At 41.5% G+C, this 19,365-nt stretch overlaps 1 protein-coding gene across 1 annotated transcript; it reads left to right on the forward strand.

Annotated features, from left to right (window-relative positions):
* Nucleotides 1-16,045: 16,045 nt before the first annotated feature.
* BCL2A1 (BCL2 related protein A1) lies at nucleotides 16,046-18,962 on the forward strand. The gene is made up of 2 exons (XM_035554737.2): nucleotides 16,046-16,563; nucleotides 18,074-18,962. Exons 1-2 carry the CDS (start codon nucleotides 16,144-16,146, stop codon nucleotides 18,176-18,178), a joined length of 525 nt encoding a protein of 174 aa, XP_035410630.1. The 5' UTR covers nucleotides 16,046-16,143; the 3' UTR covers nucleotides 18,179-18,962.
* Nucleotides 18,963-19,365: the final 403 nt, after the last annotated feature.

Consider the following 19,365-nt stretch of genomic DNA (forward strand, 5'->3'; position numbering starts at 1 on the left):
TTACAGACACAGAGGGAAATAAAAAAGCATGTTGGTATATCAAGAAGTTCCCACTATGTTCTGTATATGCTCAAATCATCTGTAAGTACATATGCAGGATGCCTGACTCATCCCCAAATCCTGGATGTAAGTATAGGAGCCCAGGGTGGAGAGTGTGCCAGCAGTGCAATAAGCAACGTGACTAACATCCATCATATGTAGTTTGTTTTCTCATCCTTTTTTTTTTTTTTTTTTTGAGGGAAGGACCGCGTCTCTTGGCAGGTCCTGTCGCGTTCCTGGATGCAAGGAGAGCGCTAAGCTCGAGGAACTGCAGCTAGCACAGGAAGCAGAAGGTGGTGATGTTTGTGACAGCGGTGAGGCCCCCCCAAAAATGCAGGGCTTACTCACGGATGGAGCTATCCCCAGCCTGGACAGGCTGCACAGTCATTTTGCAGCATCCCACTTATCTGAGGGGCATGACTACCAGCGAGGTGCTTAGGCTGAATGATTGGATATGCCAAGCGCAGCCTTGCCAGCATCTTGCTTTAAGGCTCGAAATTTATTTAGAGAAGAGGAAAACTGAGAGAAAGCTTGGAAGATTCAGCTTAACCACACCAAGCCACGTGAAGACAACAAGAAGGAATGAATATGCTGAGCCCAAGCCAAACCAGTGGCACACTCAATCATAAGTTGAAGGTGCAGTCTTGGGACGATCAGCCCTATTGTGACCGTCATCCAACACCAATCCATTGACACAAATAAAAAAAATCTCAGTAAAAGCTATCTATATTTTCCTAAAGTAGTTTTATATATCCAAACCCTAAGTCATTGTGTTGGTGTGAAAATCAAACCCCTCATTTTAGATGGAAAAGGAAAATCACTTATTTGGTTTCACTGAGTACATTCAGTGGTAGCACCGGTGTTGCTAATTCTGGTCATTTTATTGCAGGTCTTGCATTATTCACTGTTTTTTCTTAAAAAAATAAAGAAAAAAAAATAGAAGGAAAGAGAGAAAAAAGTTGTTGTGTGTAACTCATGAAAAATGAGTGCCCCAAGTTTCTAGCCTTCATGGTTGCAAAGACAAGCTTGCAGACCTGGAATGGGTGTGCCTTAACTTTAGAAAACCCAAAGGCAAGTAGAAAATATGCATTTTATTGTTTTTGATCATCCTTGTGATTTTAAGTCATGCATGACTTTTCGAGGAGGCCTGACTCACAGCATTTAAGTATGTTCATATTGGGCTGCAGCATCCCACAAAGAATGAAAAGCAACGGGAAGAGCTGTAGGGGGATGCCTACCCAGGTGAGAGGTTAGGGGCAGCCCAGCAAGTATGAAACATCCTGCTTGTGCCAGCAATCGCTGCTTCATGTTCACACTGGCCAGTTGGCAGCCAGGAGGAGCCTTACACTCCTGGTGCTTTACAGGAGCAAGGGAAGTTAATGAAGAGCAAGGAGAGGCGAGGAAGAATTCCTTCCCAACTTGAAAATGGGTGAAAGTTGATCCTGAGAAAAATAGACCAAATCTCTAACTGCTACCGCTGTGTTAATGAAAGGTTGGGAAAACAGAGAGGGAAGGCATGTGTTTATATCGCAAAGCTGGTAATGAGGGATTCTTGTTCTTGTCCTGATTCTGCCAGTGACTCATCTGGCAGGGTTAGGCTTCTTCAGTTCTCACTTCAGAGTAGGTTAGACTTAACTATAGACTCAGACGCTGTCACATTTACTTGTGTTGAGTAACACTTTCTTCCCTGGTGACACTCTTTGTGAAGCAAGAAACTGCACAGATCACAGAGCATGAATGACTGAGGCCCACTGCAGATGCAAGGAGATGATACGATGTACCTGCAGCACAAGAGATGCTCTGAGGCTTCACTAGTTAGGCCCGTGCTTAATGCATCTCTTAATTAGCTGAGCCTTAAGGAGATAGAGAGATCAGTTACTATTCTTCTTCTCTACAGACTCTTGGTTGGGAGCAAATGAGTAGGAGCAGGGGAGGTTTTGGAGTTGAGGTTTGCTCAGTTTGAGAGCCCACTGTAGCTGCGGGAAGGTGACAGGATCACGGAGCTCCTCTTCCATACTTAACCCTGAAGCTACAGCAGAGAAGGTAAAGAGACCACAATATCTTTCTGGAGATGCTTCTGAAAATCTTTGTACTCAAGTCTAAGACACTCTGCTCCAAAACTGAGCTGAGCTTGAGGCCCAGCGTAAAGCCCCTGGTTGTGGAAGCTCTGCCTTGGGTGCACACAGCATACAAACCCCCAGACTTGGTGGCAATTACTGACATTATGAGAGCACTACTCAGTAAACTCTTCCAGGGAGTTTTTTCATGTTTAGCAAAGTGCTTGATTCAAAATACAGTTTTAAAATTCAACCAGTTGCACAGACCGCTGAACATCAGTTGTTCAGGAAGTTTGGTTAGTACTGATGAATGTTATCAACATCAACGTACATTGTTTAGGGATGACAATTAATATGATATATTAATATATTAATTAATATAATTAATATTAATATATGATTTTGTCAGCAATGGCACTGTGCCATGCCTCCATTCCACCTTGGAGGCATCCTTTGTGAAGTGATTGCAGATCTGTTAATAAGGACTGCACATAGAAAGTAAGTTTCAGAGAAACTAAGCTCTATTGTAATTGTGGGATTGTGGCTATGTTGTTCAAATACCAGAAGTGAACTCTTGATACCTCCTCAGATTTCAAATAAACCACATGTGGAATGAATTCAGGCCAGTGTCTCATTAGTGCTCCTATGGAGGCCCTTACATTTTTATTTCTGATTGGAAACATTTCACATTGTTTTCCTTTCTTCAGTGACCTCAGAGGAAACATTGCCTTGCTAGACTTCTTAATTCCTAAATTACCTAGTTCACATTTATTGTCATTACTCCAGTACACAAAAATCAGGCTGGGCAGCTAAATATCATTCTGTATTAAATGCACACTTCAGAACTTACGGCTGCAATAAACCCCTCACCTTTATGCTCACTGGCTCAAGAACTCCATGTCCCCCTTTTATTACATATCCATAACTTACAGCAACATAAAAACACATCATTGTTTTTCCTGATAATTTTGCCATCCTGCTATTTTATGAGCCAATCGGATCGTCTGCAAGCACATGCACCAGGTACTGTATCTCGACAAAAGAACTGGATTATGGCCAAATAAAACACTCAGACTAATATTATGGCTAATATGCCAGAAGTGTTCACAATGGGTTTTTAAATAATCCTCCACATTTATATTACACCATCCATCCTGAAGAGAACCAAGGTGCTGTGGAGGCTGATAGCGTTGTTTGTTTGTTTGTTTGCTTTTCTCTTTGCTGGAAGGTAATCGCTGCTGAGCTGGAGAGGAGGTGGCCATCCTGCACAGTGTTACAAGTACAGGAGGTAACGAAGCAATGAATATTACCATTTGAAATTTCAAGCTAATTACTTCGGTTGGAGTTTGATGAGGATGTGAGAGCTGATGTGCTGTTGGTGGTGAAAATAAGCCCCAAAATGTTTGTGGGTCAGGTTTCACCAGTTGAGAGCGATGGCTGCTCCACCAGCATCAGGTTCTCCATCATCACACCATTTCCAGGAGAACTCAGGGACAAGACTGTGCCTTCGGAAGTGAAAACTTCATTTCTAACAGCACACAAGTCTCTCTAGACAGTTTCCTAAGCAGCCCGGTGACTTGTGAAGCCCATCTCCCTTTGGTTTAGGAGAACTTTGGCACAAACAGCTTTACTCACTGCAGTCCAGACACGCGCTGAGGTGTGGGAAGGTGCATGACAGGCAGCCTTCAGCCAGGGACGTGTAGGCGCCTTGCTGATGTCTGAGTTGTAATGCAGATAATACCGTGCTGTTTAATTCACAGTGAATCTTCCCTAAAGGTGGTAGGAGGATATATAGCTTTCTACTGGACTTAGAGCTGCATCATTAATGCATCCCCACGGCCTGCTCTAACTTCTGTGTCAGGGCTGGCTCTGACACTTACTTGAAGGATGGGAAGATCAGAGTTGAATACAGAGAAAGTGAGAAATTCCTCTGTTTTGTTATTTTTCTGCATTCACCGTGTTGCTATATGTAGTAATGGAAAGATTTGTCTGAAACAGCAGATAGTTCTTGACAGACTGTCCATATCATGTTACCTGTATAACCCACCACTGTCTGAATGGAGCTGTAGCGCAAGGGAAGATCACCGATCAGACCATCATTTAAGAAAAAAATGTTACCAAAGACAGATAGGAAGCACCAAAGCAGTATACACCGACACTGAGGTCTACATAACAGGAAGTCATAGGAAAAAATCACTATGTGAAAAGAGCTTTCTGTCCAAACTGGATCCAACACCAAATAAATTTGCAAACTAGAGGACCTGCCCCAAACCCTATTGCTGAGCAAGGAACCCAGCTTGAGACTTCCCCTTGGTAAAGGCCTGGACCCAGAGACCTGAGGTAAGAAAGGCACATTCCTAGAAGCAGGATAAAGGGGGAATTCATGCTATAGGCTCAGGATTTATTAGAGAGGGCACTGATTTCCTGGGACATCACTATCTCCAGGCCAGTCTCCCTCTCTCAATCCCAATACTGAGAACAAGGAATCCACATCGCAGTGCTGTCTCTTCTCTCTGGCTCCCACACATCAGGCATAGTAGATCAAATGCTGTTTCAGATGGTGCTTGTTTTCTCTGCTTAACCAAAATCATTAGGCAAATTATGTAGCAGGGTGCACAGGGATTTAGCAGTGGGATTCCCATTAATACAGCCAGACATCCATGGCTAAATCTCTGCACAGAATTGCTTTAATCTTTTCAACTTCTAAACAGTTTGCTTTGTCTATACAGAGATGCTATAGACAAACTGAAGGTAAAACTTCACAGATTTTTTAATCAGTCAAGAGTCAATACTCTCTTCAGGTTCCTCAAATGAGAAGAAACCCTGTGATGTTGTATGACAGAAGAGGAATGTGCCAAATTAAAAGCACTGTAATAGCTGAGACTGATTGGTATCGATCGGTCCTTTGTAAGCTGATAACTCAACCACTCTCCTTGAAATAAATTTCTACACGTTCCTTAAGAGTCAGTGACCAATGCAGTCATTCACCCACGATAACAAGGGTGAGCCTTTGCTGACTCAGTATTCTTCCTAACCTAAATGGCAGCAGGTACCCAAATCCCAAACTTCAGTAAGGGGTGGAGATGGCAGCGATATCAGCATTGTTAGAGTAAGAGACTACAGTTATCTTGTCACCGTATCCTGACTCATACAAGTACAGAGACATTGCCAGAAAGACAACACCAGTGAAGTTACTTGGTTTTGACAGAGAACTCCTCGTCTATCATTTTGATTGTTTAACCACTGAACCTGCTGCAAAATATACCCTGGTATCAGTGGTAGAGGACAAGCTTTCACTGAAAGCCAAACGGGTACCTCAGGGTGGAAAGATGCTTTACAATATTCCTGCCTTGAATCCTATTGCAGCATCACTCTGATAGCTAAAAAGAAAAGTACACAAGTCATCTATACTCAGGGTATTGAAGAGGATTTTAAATGTTGCTTGTCCTCCTCGATCCATTGAGGTCCAAGTTGCAGCAGTTCAGATGCTGCTTCACGAGCTGCCTTTGCAGTAGGGTCAGGACAGAAGAAGGGAGGGAATGATTTCTGGGAGAAGGAGCCACAGCAGCTGTTGCAAGGCTAGTCATCAGCAAGCGTGACTGAGAGCCCCTATTCTGAATTGTTGATCTCTGCAAAACCATTACAAGAAATGAAATGATAAAGCTGTGGGGGATTCATCTAGCTAGCAGAGCCCGTCTTAGCTGGGAGTTATGAGCTATACATAAGGATGCCCTAATAGAAATTATAAGGTTTGTGTTAATAAATATGGCAGACTAGATAATCTGATTCAAATAAGCACTTTTATTTATTTAAATATTTATCAGACAGAATCTATTTTGATCTTACTCACGCCCAGGTAACAGATATAGAGACAAACACTACCAAGCCATGACTGTAACACTGCCTGGGGGAAATGACTACGCATGGTATAGGGCAGCAGAGCTGGAGCATAATCCCCTTTTTATGGCTGTTTGCTAAGGGGAAGGAAAAAAAAAAAAAAGCATTTTTGCTTATAAAGTGAGCACATTTGGTCTGGCCTTACTGAGAGCCAGTAATCCTGCAGCTTGGAAGTGGCATTTTTACTGAGTCACTTTTCACAGCAGAACACCATTTGCAGTGTATTATTGGGGCTGTAAACATTTGTCTCAGCACTCCTATCTCGTTAACATTGCCACGTGTCAGGGAAGAGGTTTGCTAACGCTGAGCTCTATGCCACAGTGCAAGCTTCTAGATCCCACTTTGTCATCCAGCTCTGTTCCCTCAGAAGGTGATGGAAGTGCTCACAACTCCTTAGGATAGAGGAAGCCCCTTTACAGGCCAGGTTCTGCATTTACAGGCCAGGTCCTGCAGTGGGGTGCTGCCTTTTTCCACTCAGGAGGATGCACTGACAGCAAAACACATACACAGGGCCACAGGAACAGGTCTTGAATCTGCAGGAAGGAAGAAATGTGATTGTGTGGATGTTTTCAGAAGAAAACATTAAGGTCTCAGAGAGACATAATAGCTAGAGAACCCTGATGTACCTAAAACTCCTACTGATTTCACTGGAGGCCGTGGTAGAGCCTTATTTGGCAAGGCATTAATACAATAAAATCCCAGTCTTTTCTTTGTTGAGCATCCAGCTGGATACCACTAACAGAAAACCTGACTACATCATGCAAGTGTGTTGTGTTTTACCTTCTAAGAGAGATTAGTTTCTATTAGATTACAAGTTAATTAACTATAAAGGTAGTTTATTGCTGTTACAATTACTTCCAATTTTCCATCTGCAAAACATTACATACTGACAGAACTATTTTTTCATTTACAAAAATATTTTACCCTTTTATGAAATCTACCTTTTTAAACTCCTTTGGAGAACTACACAAATTAATTTAGTATACTAAACACTGCAAAGAATCTGGCCACGACAGAGGAGGAATCTACTCACAAGCTGGCTCTCCAGAAGTTATTAGCAAACGACAGAGGAAAAACTAAAAAAGTTCTACACCAATTTCCAAATTCTATGAAAAGTAGCTTCTATATAATGGTTAAAAAGGAAGAATATTTTCAGAAGAAAGCACCTTGGAGCAAAGATCAATGCACAGGAAAATGAATCACCTCAAAGTGCAGTAACACAGTTTAATAGAATAATTTTACAGTCAGCAAGGCTTACTGTGAAAAAGAAGTGATTTGAAGAGACAGACTTGATTGAGCAGTCTTTCAGATTGCCTCACAAGTACTCCGTCTTTGGGGACTTGACCAAAACACACGTCTGAAGAATTATGAGTCCTACAGCTTTGTCACCTCTAGGGCAGATCTCTCTCTTATCCACAGGGCCACGTAGGATAAAAACAGGACCCAATAAACAAACACACACAAGTGTCCAAACCAACATCTCACCCTATAGCTACATTAGGCTACTCTATTAAAAATAGCACATAGGCCTAGCAGAGATCAAGACCCCAGTGCAGGACAAACAAATAACACCACTGACTTCTGACAAAAAAAAATAGAAGAAAACAAATACTAGAGCTCTGACTCACGTGCAGATGGCAAATGGCTGAAATGATGTTCACCTGAGTCAGCTCTTACCTGCTTCAGCTCTGCTGGGCACATGACCATAGACTCATTGCCACCAACAGCCCAGGCCTTGGCATCCTAGTGTGCCCCAAACCAGCTGAGTGACACCATAAGTGGCACTTCTCCTGGCAAGCCTCCTTGGGAAGGCTGCTAAATACAGGCAAAAGACAGACACCTGACTGTAATGCTCTAATTTCCTCTATTTTAGAAGCAGGGAAGTGAGTCACAGAGAGGCTAGAAGCTCTGTCAAGGTCATGCAGGAAAGCTGTGGCATGAGAGGCAAATGTTTGCTGAATCAACAAATGTTTTGGAGAAGCCCATCCCGCAGATGGGGAAACTGAAACTCGGAGACCCGAAGGGTTCTGCCAGACCATGTGAATGCTGACTTTTATGCAGGGTATAAAGACTTCAGATTTTGTGGCTTGCCACCTTTTGTAGAGAGCCCTGGTCCCTGCCAAGGCATTCAGCTGCCGATTGAGTTGTGCTGCCCGGAGACAACAACTCCCCCAATCCCCATAGGCAGCCAGAGAAACGAACTCGTTTTGGAGCTGCACTGGCCATTTATTAGCTCACGAATATAAAGGCTGGATGTAAAGCAAACTAATTACTTCTGAAGGGGGCTTTTTGGAGCTGAGCTGTAAGTTGCAAAATAGATTGGGAATGGCTGTTTATTGTCAAGCCTCCAGAAGGAGATTAAGGGCAAAGGAGAACCAAGGATGTTGCTATTATTTACATTGCTTGAGCACTGGTCACTGGATATGCATTTCTCATTAGGTGATTAACAGTTATCTAGCACACAGAGCAAATAAAAACCTTGTCTAACTCAGTCAGCCCATTCTCTCTTTAGTTTTGCTGCACTAAATCACGTGAAACTGGCTATTTACTGTCACTCCTTAATATCATTAATCTGCTGTGATGTCATATGTCAAAATCAGGAATAATTAAGAAAACATAAGAGGTCTTTTAACTAAAGTTCTCTTCCCTTGAAAATCAATAACTTTAGGCTTCATTTAGCTCCCTGTAGATAGATTCATGTCCCCGCACAGATGAAGTTACCAAAATCAATAGAGCTTTGCTGAGGCATGGGGGTCAGCCTGTGCAGAGCTCCTCTGACTTCATGAGCAAAGCACTCACTGCTGGGTCCAAGCTTCCATCTGCATTTGGGTTTAAAAAGGTTTCTCGGCTCTAGAATAAACTATGAAAGCCTTTGATTAAGTCATTATGATGCATAATTCCCTGGCACGCCAAGAATCTAGTCCCAAATTGATACAAAGGCAAGTCTGCTAAGGATGAATGGGTGCTCTGGGGTTTTATTGTGAAAACTCAAAATGACGTATGCTGAACTGCTGGTGCAGAGTTTAGTTGTTGTTGCTATTGATAGCCATTAAAGTGCCTTGCCAATTAAACGCAGTCGTGCTATCATGGTCCTGCTCCCACTGCTTTGTGAAGGCAGCGGGCTTTGGGCAGGCTCAGCACTTCTCCCCACGCTCATGAACAGGGACAGGAGACTCCTTATGGGTTTAACAGGTGAAAGTATCAGCAGAAGGCAATCCATGTCCTGTCTGGGGCAATCGGGTGTTGCTTTACTGTCTATAACAATCAGCACAAACTATTGATTATTTGAAAGGGTCTAGAAGAGCTCAGCTTTCTGAAAGGCAGAGCATTTGAGGGTCTGAGCAGTCATCGGTATTAGCATCATTACTGACATGTTTATAGTTTCTGTGCAGGCTTAATTCTGTGCAGGCTTTGGATGAACCAAAGGCTTTATACGCAGACATTACAATGAAGTGATGCACAAATGTGGTTCAAAGCACTGAACGCTGTAAAGATATATGACTAAAAAATGAGCTCAAAAGCAAAATTCCTTCTGCTGTGGTCAAAGAACGGCAGCAGGTCTGGATAACTAGTCATGGTAGCATCAGCTTCCTTCACAATTATTTAATAGGACGTCATTTCACTTAAAAAGATTGAGGGGCTAGTAATACATGCTCAGACAGCACGGTAATGAATGTGGTATAAATACCTGGAGAGACAGATTAGCCAGCTATTTCTGCTCACAGCCCTCTCCTAGGAGCACAAAAATGCCATCTCAGCAGGCCTTTTTTGGAGGATCACAAAATCATAACAAACACGGGGATAAAAATATACCATGGGAGCTACAGCTAATTTCTTGCTACAATTTGCAGAAATTTACACATAATCATTGTGGGTTTGAAAATACTGCACAATGCCAACAGCAGAGTGTGTGCTGAAATGGTGCAGATCAGCATGAGAAAGACACTCATTGGATTAAAAGCCCCCCTAGAATAGTTGGACGGGATATTAGGTTTGTGAGTTCTTCTTGGCACTTGGCTTATGGAGGACATTTTTATTCTACCATATACAGTCCAACTTCTTAGGCTATAGGTGGATGGAATGAATTTCATACCAAATGCTTTTACACTCTGGAAAAGTCCTACCAGATTGCAATGTAATCTGTCTTCCTGGTACGTTAGGTGAAAGGCTTTTTTTAAAAAAATAAAGCTGAAAACAGCAGGCACTAGCACCACAACGTTTTCATGCAAATACACATTTGAAGAAGTAATAAAATTGTGGTAGAAATACTGAATTAGGGTTCAGAAACATATTTTAATATAAATATTTATTTTGAGCATATGAGACTTGCTAAAATCACATTACACATTCATGTCATTAAACATAATTTCATTCAAAGCAGATCTGGATTGATTATAAAAGAGGAAAATATCTGCATACTGTAAAGATGTATTTCAATTCATTTTTATAACTTGAAATAATTCAAGACCAATTGCAAAGGGAATAAAAATAAATGCACTCCCAGACTAGACCCTGCATATAAAACAAAATAAGGACGAGTTACAAACCTCCATGAAGAGTGATTTATAGCTGAAATACTAGTGTTGCTACAGCCTTCTTTTATAGGGTCATGAACAGAGGAGATATCATAAAAGGTGGACTAAAATGATTTATTAGAAGGGTACATTATCTTCTAAAGGAGAGATATTTAACCTATGAATCACTAATACTTGACCCAGTGCAAAGGTTTCTGGTATTAACAGGAGCAGATGCAGGCTTGATTTGAAGGAGGGAGAAGTGGGGAAGCAAACGTGCTCCTGGGAGAGCTGATGCAGAGGACTGCGAGCCTCTGAGGCATTCAGGTAGCTTGCACCTGGTGAAGTGAATTGAATTTTAAAGCAATTTATTTTAAAAACATGAGATACATAAACTTCCTTTAGAAAACCACATAGAAAAGAATTTAAGAGCACTCTTGACTCCTTTAATCTGTTAGTCACCTTACTGAGCAGCTACAATTTTTTCAGAAGGCACCAGAAGGAACTGGGCACTTATATCCTCTTTATGCTCAGCAGAAACTTTTTACTTCAATCTTGTTTGTGTTTTGAAAATCTCAACCACTGGGGCTCTCTGAACACTAAGTAAGGTTCGGTTATGTGTCTGAAGTGCTGTGCAACCACATTTTAAATGTCACCACGATTTAAAGTATCTTTAAAGCATCGACGCGGCTGATGTTGAATGCCTGTCTCCCCTGATCCCATTACATCCCAAGACACAGGTCTAAACCAAAGCTGCGGATCAATACATAAATGGACTTTGCACATGCTCACGTTGCACCTGCTATAACAGTGAACCAAAAGTCAAGAGCACTCTTGCCTTGTGGGAGTGTGGGACACACAAAGTTTTGGTTATCCTATTGAGGCATGAGCCTTTGACTTATTATTTCATGATTATTCCCAAGCAGACCTTTTCTTTAGCTTCTGGGAGCAAGTATTTTCAGCAATGAAGATGGCTTCAGTCTGAAGTGCTCCTGCTGGGATCTGCAAGATCTCGCTAAGTTTCTACCAAGAGTTGTTCGTGCTCCATTGTCCAGGAGGCTTAAGGAGCCTGACTTTTTCATGGCTCACTGCTGACAAGCTCTGATGACTTGTTCAAATTATCCTAATCCTGGATAAACATTTGGAAAGGCATGTGAGAACAAAACATGTGTCCACACACATGCACATGATGACAAATGGCACATGCATCGTGAAGCAACGTGCTCGGCTGCCCCCTTGACTCATGGTGTTGAGAGAGGTTGAATCCAGAAGGCAAGTTGTGAGCTGTTACCAGAGGAAGTGGTGAGGCAGTGGCTGGCCCTGAATAGCACAGCCATCCTGCCCCTCACTGTACTCCCCTCACATCACTCCAGGGGTCAGGATGGCCTTTCAGAGAATTCTTCTCGTGCTTAGTCAATGGAGAGCCGCAGTGTGCGTCTTCACCTGAAAAATCCTCCCAGATATACTGCATGGTATTTTGAGAGCAGGAGAGAGCCCGTGCCGTATTTCGCAGCCCTCTACCATTCTACCTCTACCATTCAGGATTGCACCACAGCTCAACAGAAAGCTGTTGGAGCTACTTGTTTTAGCTTTCCAACTGGTTCTGAATCTCTCGGTTGGCCCAGAGGATGCAAAAATAGCTGCCCCTATCCTTCCTGGAGTTTGTCTTCTGTGCTACATCAGCATCTCCTGAGGCACACAGAATGTAAGCGGGCTCTAAGTCTTTCTTTCAATTGCCACAGAATTTGAGATCCAGGATCCTGCTACAGATATTCCCTATTATATTTCTATCCCAGAAACATTAGGAGATGGGAAGGAGTTTTTTTACGATGAACCGGTCCCCAAACTTCTTATGGAGATAAGCTTCCCAAGCTCTGGGCTAAAGATCTTGGCTGATAACAAGTCAGGCGACATAGTATCATTGATTAATTTAGATCATTACCAGTGATGAGTCCCAGCGCTGCAGTATTTCAGCTCTTTGCTGCATCCAGGATCTAAAGCACCGCGAGCTGGTGCTGGAGACACCCGAGTGCCCAGGACCTGTGCCTGCAGCCAAGCCGGCTGCGACTAGGTGGCAGCACTCCACTGGGCAAAGCAGCCCAGGGACTTCTCATCCCAACAAAGCTCCGCAGCTCGCAGAAAGCCAGGTTGCATATTCCATACTGTAGGAGAGTCGAGGGTAAATAAAAGTCACCAAAGCCTCCCGAAGTCTTGTATCAGGGCTGTGCGGGACAGCTGGAAAGTTACAAGTGAACCGAGCGATGAAATCCAATACTGCATGAAAATTGTCCAGGTTTGGACACAAAAAACTGAAGAAAAACAGAAAAATTCTGCAAGGACTTTCTCAAGGCCTCACACTGTTCCTTCAGACAACGCCTGGCTGCCTTAGAAGAGTTCACTGTTCCCAAATTTACCTGGGATGTGAACAAATCTGGCAAGGCAGATGTAGCACAAATAGCTCAATGAAGCTGAGCTATTGCCGTTTTGCCATTTTGGCTTAATTTGGTCTGAAATAAGATGAGATAACATTATCTCATACGAGTCCATTTTATGAAAATCTGTCAACTCAGTTCCCATCTGTTCTAGAAAATAAGCCTTTTCAGGTTAGGGGAGGATGTGGAGCTAACTCCGCAGAACACAGATTTAAATTAAAGTATTTGAAGCCCCTTTCTATGCCAGGTAGCAAGGGGAGGGTTTGCATTTGAACTTCCATGTCAAGCTGGTTTCTATTTCAAACCTATTATCAAAAATTATCCTATATAAAAGAAAGAGTACATACAGATAAGAGGAAAAGAAGAAAGAAGTAGTGCGCTGTATGAGAGTTCACTGTAGGCAGCACTGTGGAGACACAGCAGGTAGGAAGAAGAGCAGAGATTCATTAAGTTCAAGGTATTTGCTTGTAACTACAAAATGTGAATAAAATCTGGTAGGAGAAAGGAAGGCACAGCCTCATGTACAAAATGAGAATCGGAGCATTACAGTGGCACGATGCAGGTAAGAGATCCCAAAGCTGACTTCTTGCTATGCTCAGAGCTCAACTGTAGATCTTGAGAAGACTACTCTGATCTGACCTTTTATATATACACATTTTTTATATATGTGTATATATATATATATACGTACACACACCTTTTATATATATATGTATGTATACACACACATATACACATACATATACATATAACCTGTCAGGGCTACTAAACATCCAGCATTTAGAATCACACCTGCCACCACATGCTGTTGAAAAGCAAATGTGTCTAACATTGAGGTCGATGGACCTGGGGCACCTTCAGCAGCTCCATCCCCAGTTCTGGTCACCGGTGTCACAGCTGCTGTTCGAGATGTCTGCTCCGAGCTGCCACCCCCCTTCTGGGAGCTGCGTATGAGCTTCACCTTTCAGCCTTGTAAGAGATCAAGGGGCTGGAAGTGGCAGCGTTTGTACCAAAATTGCCAAGATATTAACATTGATTTCTTTCCATAATGGCGACATATTCATAGCCTTATTTCATCAGCCTCCTCAGAATCCTAAATGCTCCACTAATGAAGAAATATCTGCCTCTGCCTCTGCTCTGATGCTGCAGGTGGTGAAGAAAACAAAACTTGCCTCCGTAGGTATTGTTCACTGTTCCCATATTCAACTATTACTTATATTCACAATGAATACAAACAGCTTTTCATTAATCAATTATTAAGAGAGTCAGGAGTGGGTTATAACTTAATAGATTGTGCTATACAGAAAAAGGGTTCTTGTGATTTTTCCTTGAGTTAGCCCTGTTTGCAGCAAGCACTTGACAGGAGGGAAGCTGTCTGGGTACAGCATTTTCACTCCTTTCTCCCAGAAATTTCTGCCCAGATTTAGGTGAGTTGGGAAGAGGTAAGAGCTGTCACATCCTTCTCTTTTTTTTTCTTTTTTTTTTTCTTTTTCTCATTTTGTTTTGTTTTCATTTGCATTCCTCATAAAAATGTTGGCAGTTTGCTGAAATCACTGAACATAACAACGGCAAAGACAGCCTAATAGCTCTGCCAAAGCAGCAGCTGCAGGTATTGGATAGAGGACACCTCTGAACTTTCAAAATGAGCTTCGGTAAGAAGGCGTGCATACGGAGGGGAGAGCTAGCTTCCCACCCCAGCCCATTCCCAGCCCTAGCATCTCATCCTGCCCTGGGGGGAAGCATCCAAAACGTGAGGTTTTCCAGCTCATACCTCCCTCCTAAATTCATTCTCGCCCAAGGGTGAACGTGGCACCAGCCACCAGAAAGCGAAGCAAATGGTAATGGAGTTTCCCAGAAACTAAAGGGATTGATGTCTGTGCTACGCCGGTGATATCTTGAGGTTTCGAACCCCGCTGTGCGTGGAAGGTGACTGTGTCACTCTGAACCTGGTTCACCTCATACAGAAGAAAAACCCAGCGAAGGAAGTGGAAAGTACACGTTTGTAATTAATGGGTTTCTGCAAAACTGTGATGTCAGAGCAGCAGCATATACAATTTGAGTGGGCTAACTAGGGCTAGCAATACACTGACAGCACAGTTGTGTTGCAGTTTGAGATTTGCCTGATGCTCCGGCAAGATCAGGCTGCCTCAGGAGAAGTGGGTTTGTCAGGAAAAGGGGGGCTAGAGACCTCTGTCTCTTCTCCCCCAAAACAACTGCTTGACCAGAAATTTGAATCGCAGAGCAGTCACTGTAGGCATCGTGATGCTTTTATGTTATCTGTCATGAAAGAATCGGATGGTATTACACATCACTAGCTTGGCCCCATATTTTCAGCATCATGTTCTGACATGCTGACTCCATTACCATTGTCTTTTATACTAATATTGTTTTTCACACCAGAACTCCCTGTGGGGGAAGGAAATCCTTGAAGCCATTCACTCAAATCTTCAAAGAAGGACCTTGAAGAGCACTCACAGAGAGAGTGTGGGAAACTTTGGAACAGGGAATAATGCTAAAAAGCTGGCTCTCCCCTTTTCCCATCCGTATGTGCACCACTGTTGTTTTCCCACTTCTAGCTGTTACATAAAGCTCCCTGCCTGATGAAAAAGGTTTATCCATTTTTCCATAGTGTTGGAAACTTCCACCAGTTTCTTTCAAAATTTGTGAAGCAGAGATAACCCATAAACCTGCAATACAGACTGCAGCTTTAACCACTGGCACTGAAGATTGGGGTGGGGGAAGCTGGGGATTAGAGCAGACTGCAAGTTCCTATAGCATGCAGCTTTTCAGGCTTTTTTTCTTTTTGCCAGCTAAATGCTTAACCTTTGCTAGCAAATACCTCTCTTAAATGCCAAATCTTTGCAAGTGTTACATAGCAAAAGTCCCTAGGAAATGACAATTTACACTGCTTAAGAAACGTGGTAAGTGGTGTTTTTAGTTGTAGAATCATACTATTTATAAAAATAATAAATCACTCAAGATTTGTTTTCTCCCCCGAGCAGACGTTTTTTTCTTTCACTTCCGCTTTGACATATTCCACAACCCACACGATCATTAAGTGACTACACTTTTACAGGAACTTCCGTGGTAAAATAAAAAAAATTCCATCTAAAACCGAAGATACAAAGCCGTGTGCATGTCTTGTGGCTGCTCATTATTAACCCTGATTAAGAGCGGTGCACTGCTCTCTGAGCTTCATACTAAATGGAAACTGCTGAGTTCTATTACGTTTATTATTTAGCTCAAGATTATCTGCAGTATGTGCTTCAGGAATCACATCTTGGACCAGCCCAAACCAGAGTTGCTCATGTCTTGCGAAACATTGCATCTTCGCTGCAAGATCAAACAGAGGAGGCTCTCAGACCCTTCCTGGACAGGATTGATATTACTTCTGTAGATGTTGCCAAGAGAATTTTCAATGGTGTCATGGATGAAAAATTTGCTGATGGAAATACTAATTGGGGAAGAATTATGACCATATTTACTTTTGGGGGTCTTCTCACTAAGAAGCTTCAAGAACATGGAGTTCAGCTCACTGGAGAGGAGAAGGAGCAGATCTCTTATTTCATTACAGAGTACATCATAAACAACAAAGCCGAATGGATAGATGCAAATGGTGGCTGGGTAAGTTTCAGTTCAGCATCTTTTAATTTTTCCCCAAAATATAGAGTCAGAGATTTTTCTTAATTAAGGAAAACTTGTTACAGACACTTTCAAAAACATTTTATTAAGGGCTTTATGTGGTGGCTTAGTTTATGATGTCTGTAATGTCTGCTTGAGACTTACAGAGAAATCTTCGCTTCTGCTTTAAATGGAACAATGCTAAAAGACATCTTTCTTTTGAAAAAGGCACTTTCTGTTAACAGTCAAAATCCTAGAGTTAATCATAGGATTGTACGATAATTCAGGTTTAGAGAGACATTAGGAAATCATCTAGTGCAACCTCCTGCTCCAAGCAGGTTAAACAAGGCATTCCATCAAAACTTCCCATTATTAAATCTAAAATTGAATGCATCCTACAGTTAGTGTAGCAATTATGCTTTCATAGAGGAGTTGGTCCAAAAATACTGAAGTTCAAAGTAAGGGAAGAATACACAGGTCTCACCCTCACAGTTAAGTCAGTACTTCTGCTGTGGATTTCATGAAGCCATTATTTAATCCCCCAAATCAGTTGACTTAAACACATTTAGAGGTAAGAACGACTGGAGACAAATCTCTTCTGTTTGTTTGGGCTGAGATAATCCTAGAAGTTCCATATATCAATGGTCGAAGCTGAGAAAAGCATTTGTCAATATGTGGATTACTTCGTCAAGCTGCTGAAATTCCCTTCTGCTGGTAGAGGGGAGGTCCCTTTTGCTTTGCACAGTTTCATCCCACCAATACCTTTTTCTATCGCAGTTAGGGGAAGCTGAGTAACAGTGACATCAGAGTTAGTTATTTCCCTGATACTTTTTTTTTCTTTACCTATTTGTAAATGTTACTTTCTCTTTCCATCCCTTTCTAGTCCTACTTCTCTTATATTTCCTATTTGCTATTACTTTTTTTTTCCCCTCAGTTGCTTTTTAGTGTTTTTCTTTTCCTTTATTCTCCTTTTGCTTGTTTTGATCCTTCTTTGGCTGGTAACAGTAAAAAAATGGTGATAATGAGTCATGGACCCTTGATGCATCAGATTTATTGCAGAGGCTTCTCTCTTCATCTCTTGCAAATAGAGTCATTTTTATTTTAAAGAAGTATCAACTCCAGGCAGCATTCTGTCATAACATGTGGCCCATCATAGTAGAAGAAGGAGGCTTAAAGGAAGATATTTATAATCATATTATTATCTCAGAAACACAGTACTTGTATCTTCCTTTAAGATGTGGGCTCAGATGATATAGTTCACATTCATTTTCTATTTACACAGGGAGGGCACGGTCTTGACTTGGAGATAAAACAAACACTGAGCAAGGTGCAGCTATTTTCACCTACTCATTTTAAAGCTCTATTTATCTTTTTGAGGCAGAGCTCCGAAGAGCTGCCTCTCTATGCACAATGGTGTAGCACTTCGTTAATCTGATACTAGCACAAAGTGGTCCATTTTTCCTGTACATGTTGCTTCTAAGCTGTCCCTAACTGTGCATGTTCTTTTCCACAGGAAAATGGCTTCCTAACAAAGTTTGAAAGAAGATCACTACTGTCTTTCTCCAAAATTACAGACATATTTGTAGCTCTTTTTTCCTTGTTCAGAGAGTACTACTGAAATAATGGACCTGCCATTCACGCACAATCTAGATATTGCCACAAGCTTCATTGCTAAGCTTTCCTCCAAGCAGTATCAACTAGAAAATAATTTTACTGTTTTTTGTTAATTTATTTGTATTTATTTTGACTAAATGCAAAGTTTAACATGCTCTCCTAATTGCCAAACCTAAAGAAAAGACCCCTCTGAAGAGGAATCGACACAGCAACATGCAGCAATGCAAGCCAACCTTTCCAGGCAGGACTGCTTTGAGAGAGAGAGAGATCGTCCCCCACATCCAGACAGTTCTTGGAATCTCTGTTGCACCTCCATGAAAGGACATTGATTTACTGAAATACAATCCAATGGGTTAGGAAACAAACTTTAATCTCATTTGTTTTGTAAATGAATACTATTGTAATGCATTTTTATTGCAACATTTGTATAAGTAAAAGAGGGGATTCCTCTGAAGAAAAAGGAAATGCAAATTCCAGTGTAAAAGTGGGTACAAATTACTGACACAAAGCAATCTTCATAGTTAGAACAAATTGTGGAAACTATCAACTTGGACTTGTACACGCACTCACTGTTAATGCAAGGGTATGTGTTTCTTTGTTGTATTTTTAATTGCTCATATCTACAGTGACTGTTCCTTCAAAATATTGTAATGTAGTCACCTGAACTTTTTTAAACTAGATTTTTTTAAATAGAGAAATACAAATTATTTTAAAATAAGAAATTTGTGTAAATACACTAATATTTTTGAAAAATACATTAAAATCTATATTTTAAAGTCTTATGATTGGCCTCATCTCTTTCAGAAAAACCAGAGGAAGGGGAAAGATCTACCTGGGTAAGATAACTCTCAGAAAAGCTGTTACAGAGCTACTGGAGAATCTAAGTAATAGATGGGTTTGAGCTGAAGCCCAGGGATGTCAATACTTTAATTTTCTGTAGTACTCTTAAGTGTTATATGGTAGTTTATACAAGAAATGGATAGCTTTTTGCAAAATTAATGAACTGGATCAGCTTCAATGACAGTAATTGGTGTTTTGGGATACACAGCCTGGTCAGCAAATTCACAGGTAGTTCCTAACAGATTTCCAGACTTTTATAGTCTGGGACAACTATTGTTTTGACTCAAGTTCCATTTGCTTTCAAACTTTAAACTGTCAAGAATTCATTTTAGAAGGGTTTTCTTTAGCTGT

This window comes from Cygnus atratus, chromosome 11 (genome assembly GCF_013377495.2).
Source record: "Cygnus atratus isolate AKBS03 ecotype Queensland, Australia chromosome 11, CAtr_DNAZoo_HiC_assembly, whole genome shotgun sequence".
Lineage (NCBI taxonomy): Eukaryota > Metazoa > Chordata > Aves > Anseriformes > Anatidae > Cygnus > Cygnus atratus.

Excerpts from the sequence above, each read along its gene's own strand:
- BCL2A1 (XM_035554737.2), top strand. The coding sequence starts at position 16,144 with ATGGAAACTGCTGAGTTCTATTACGTTTATTATTTAGCTCAAGATTAT. Across the intron at positions 16,564-18,073 it reads TAGATGCAAATGGTGGCTGG|GAAAATGGCTTCCTAACAAA; the intron begins GTAAGTTTCAGT and ends TCTTTTCCACAG.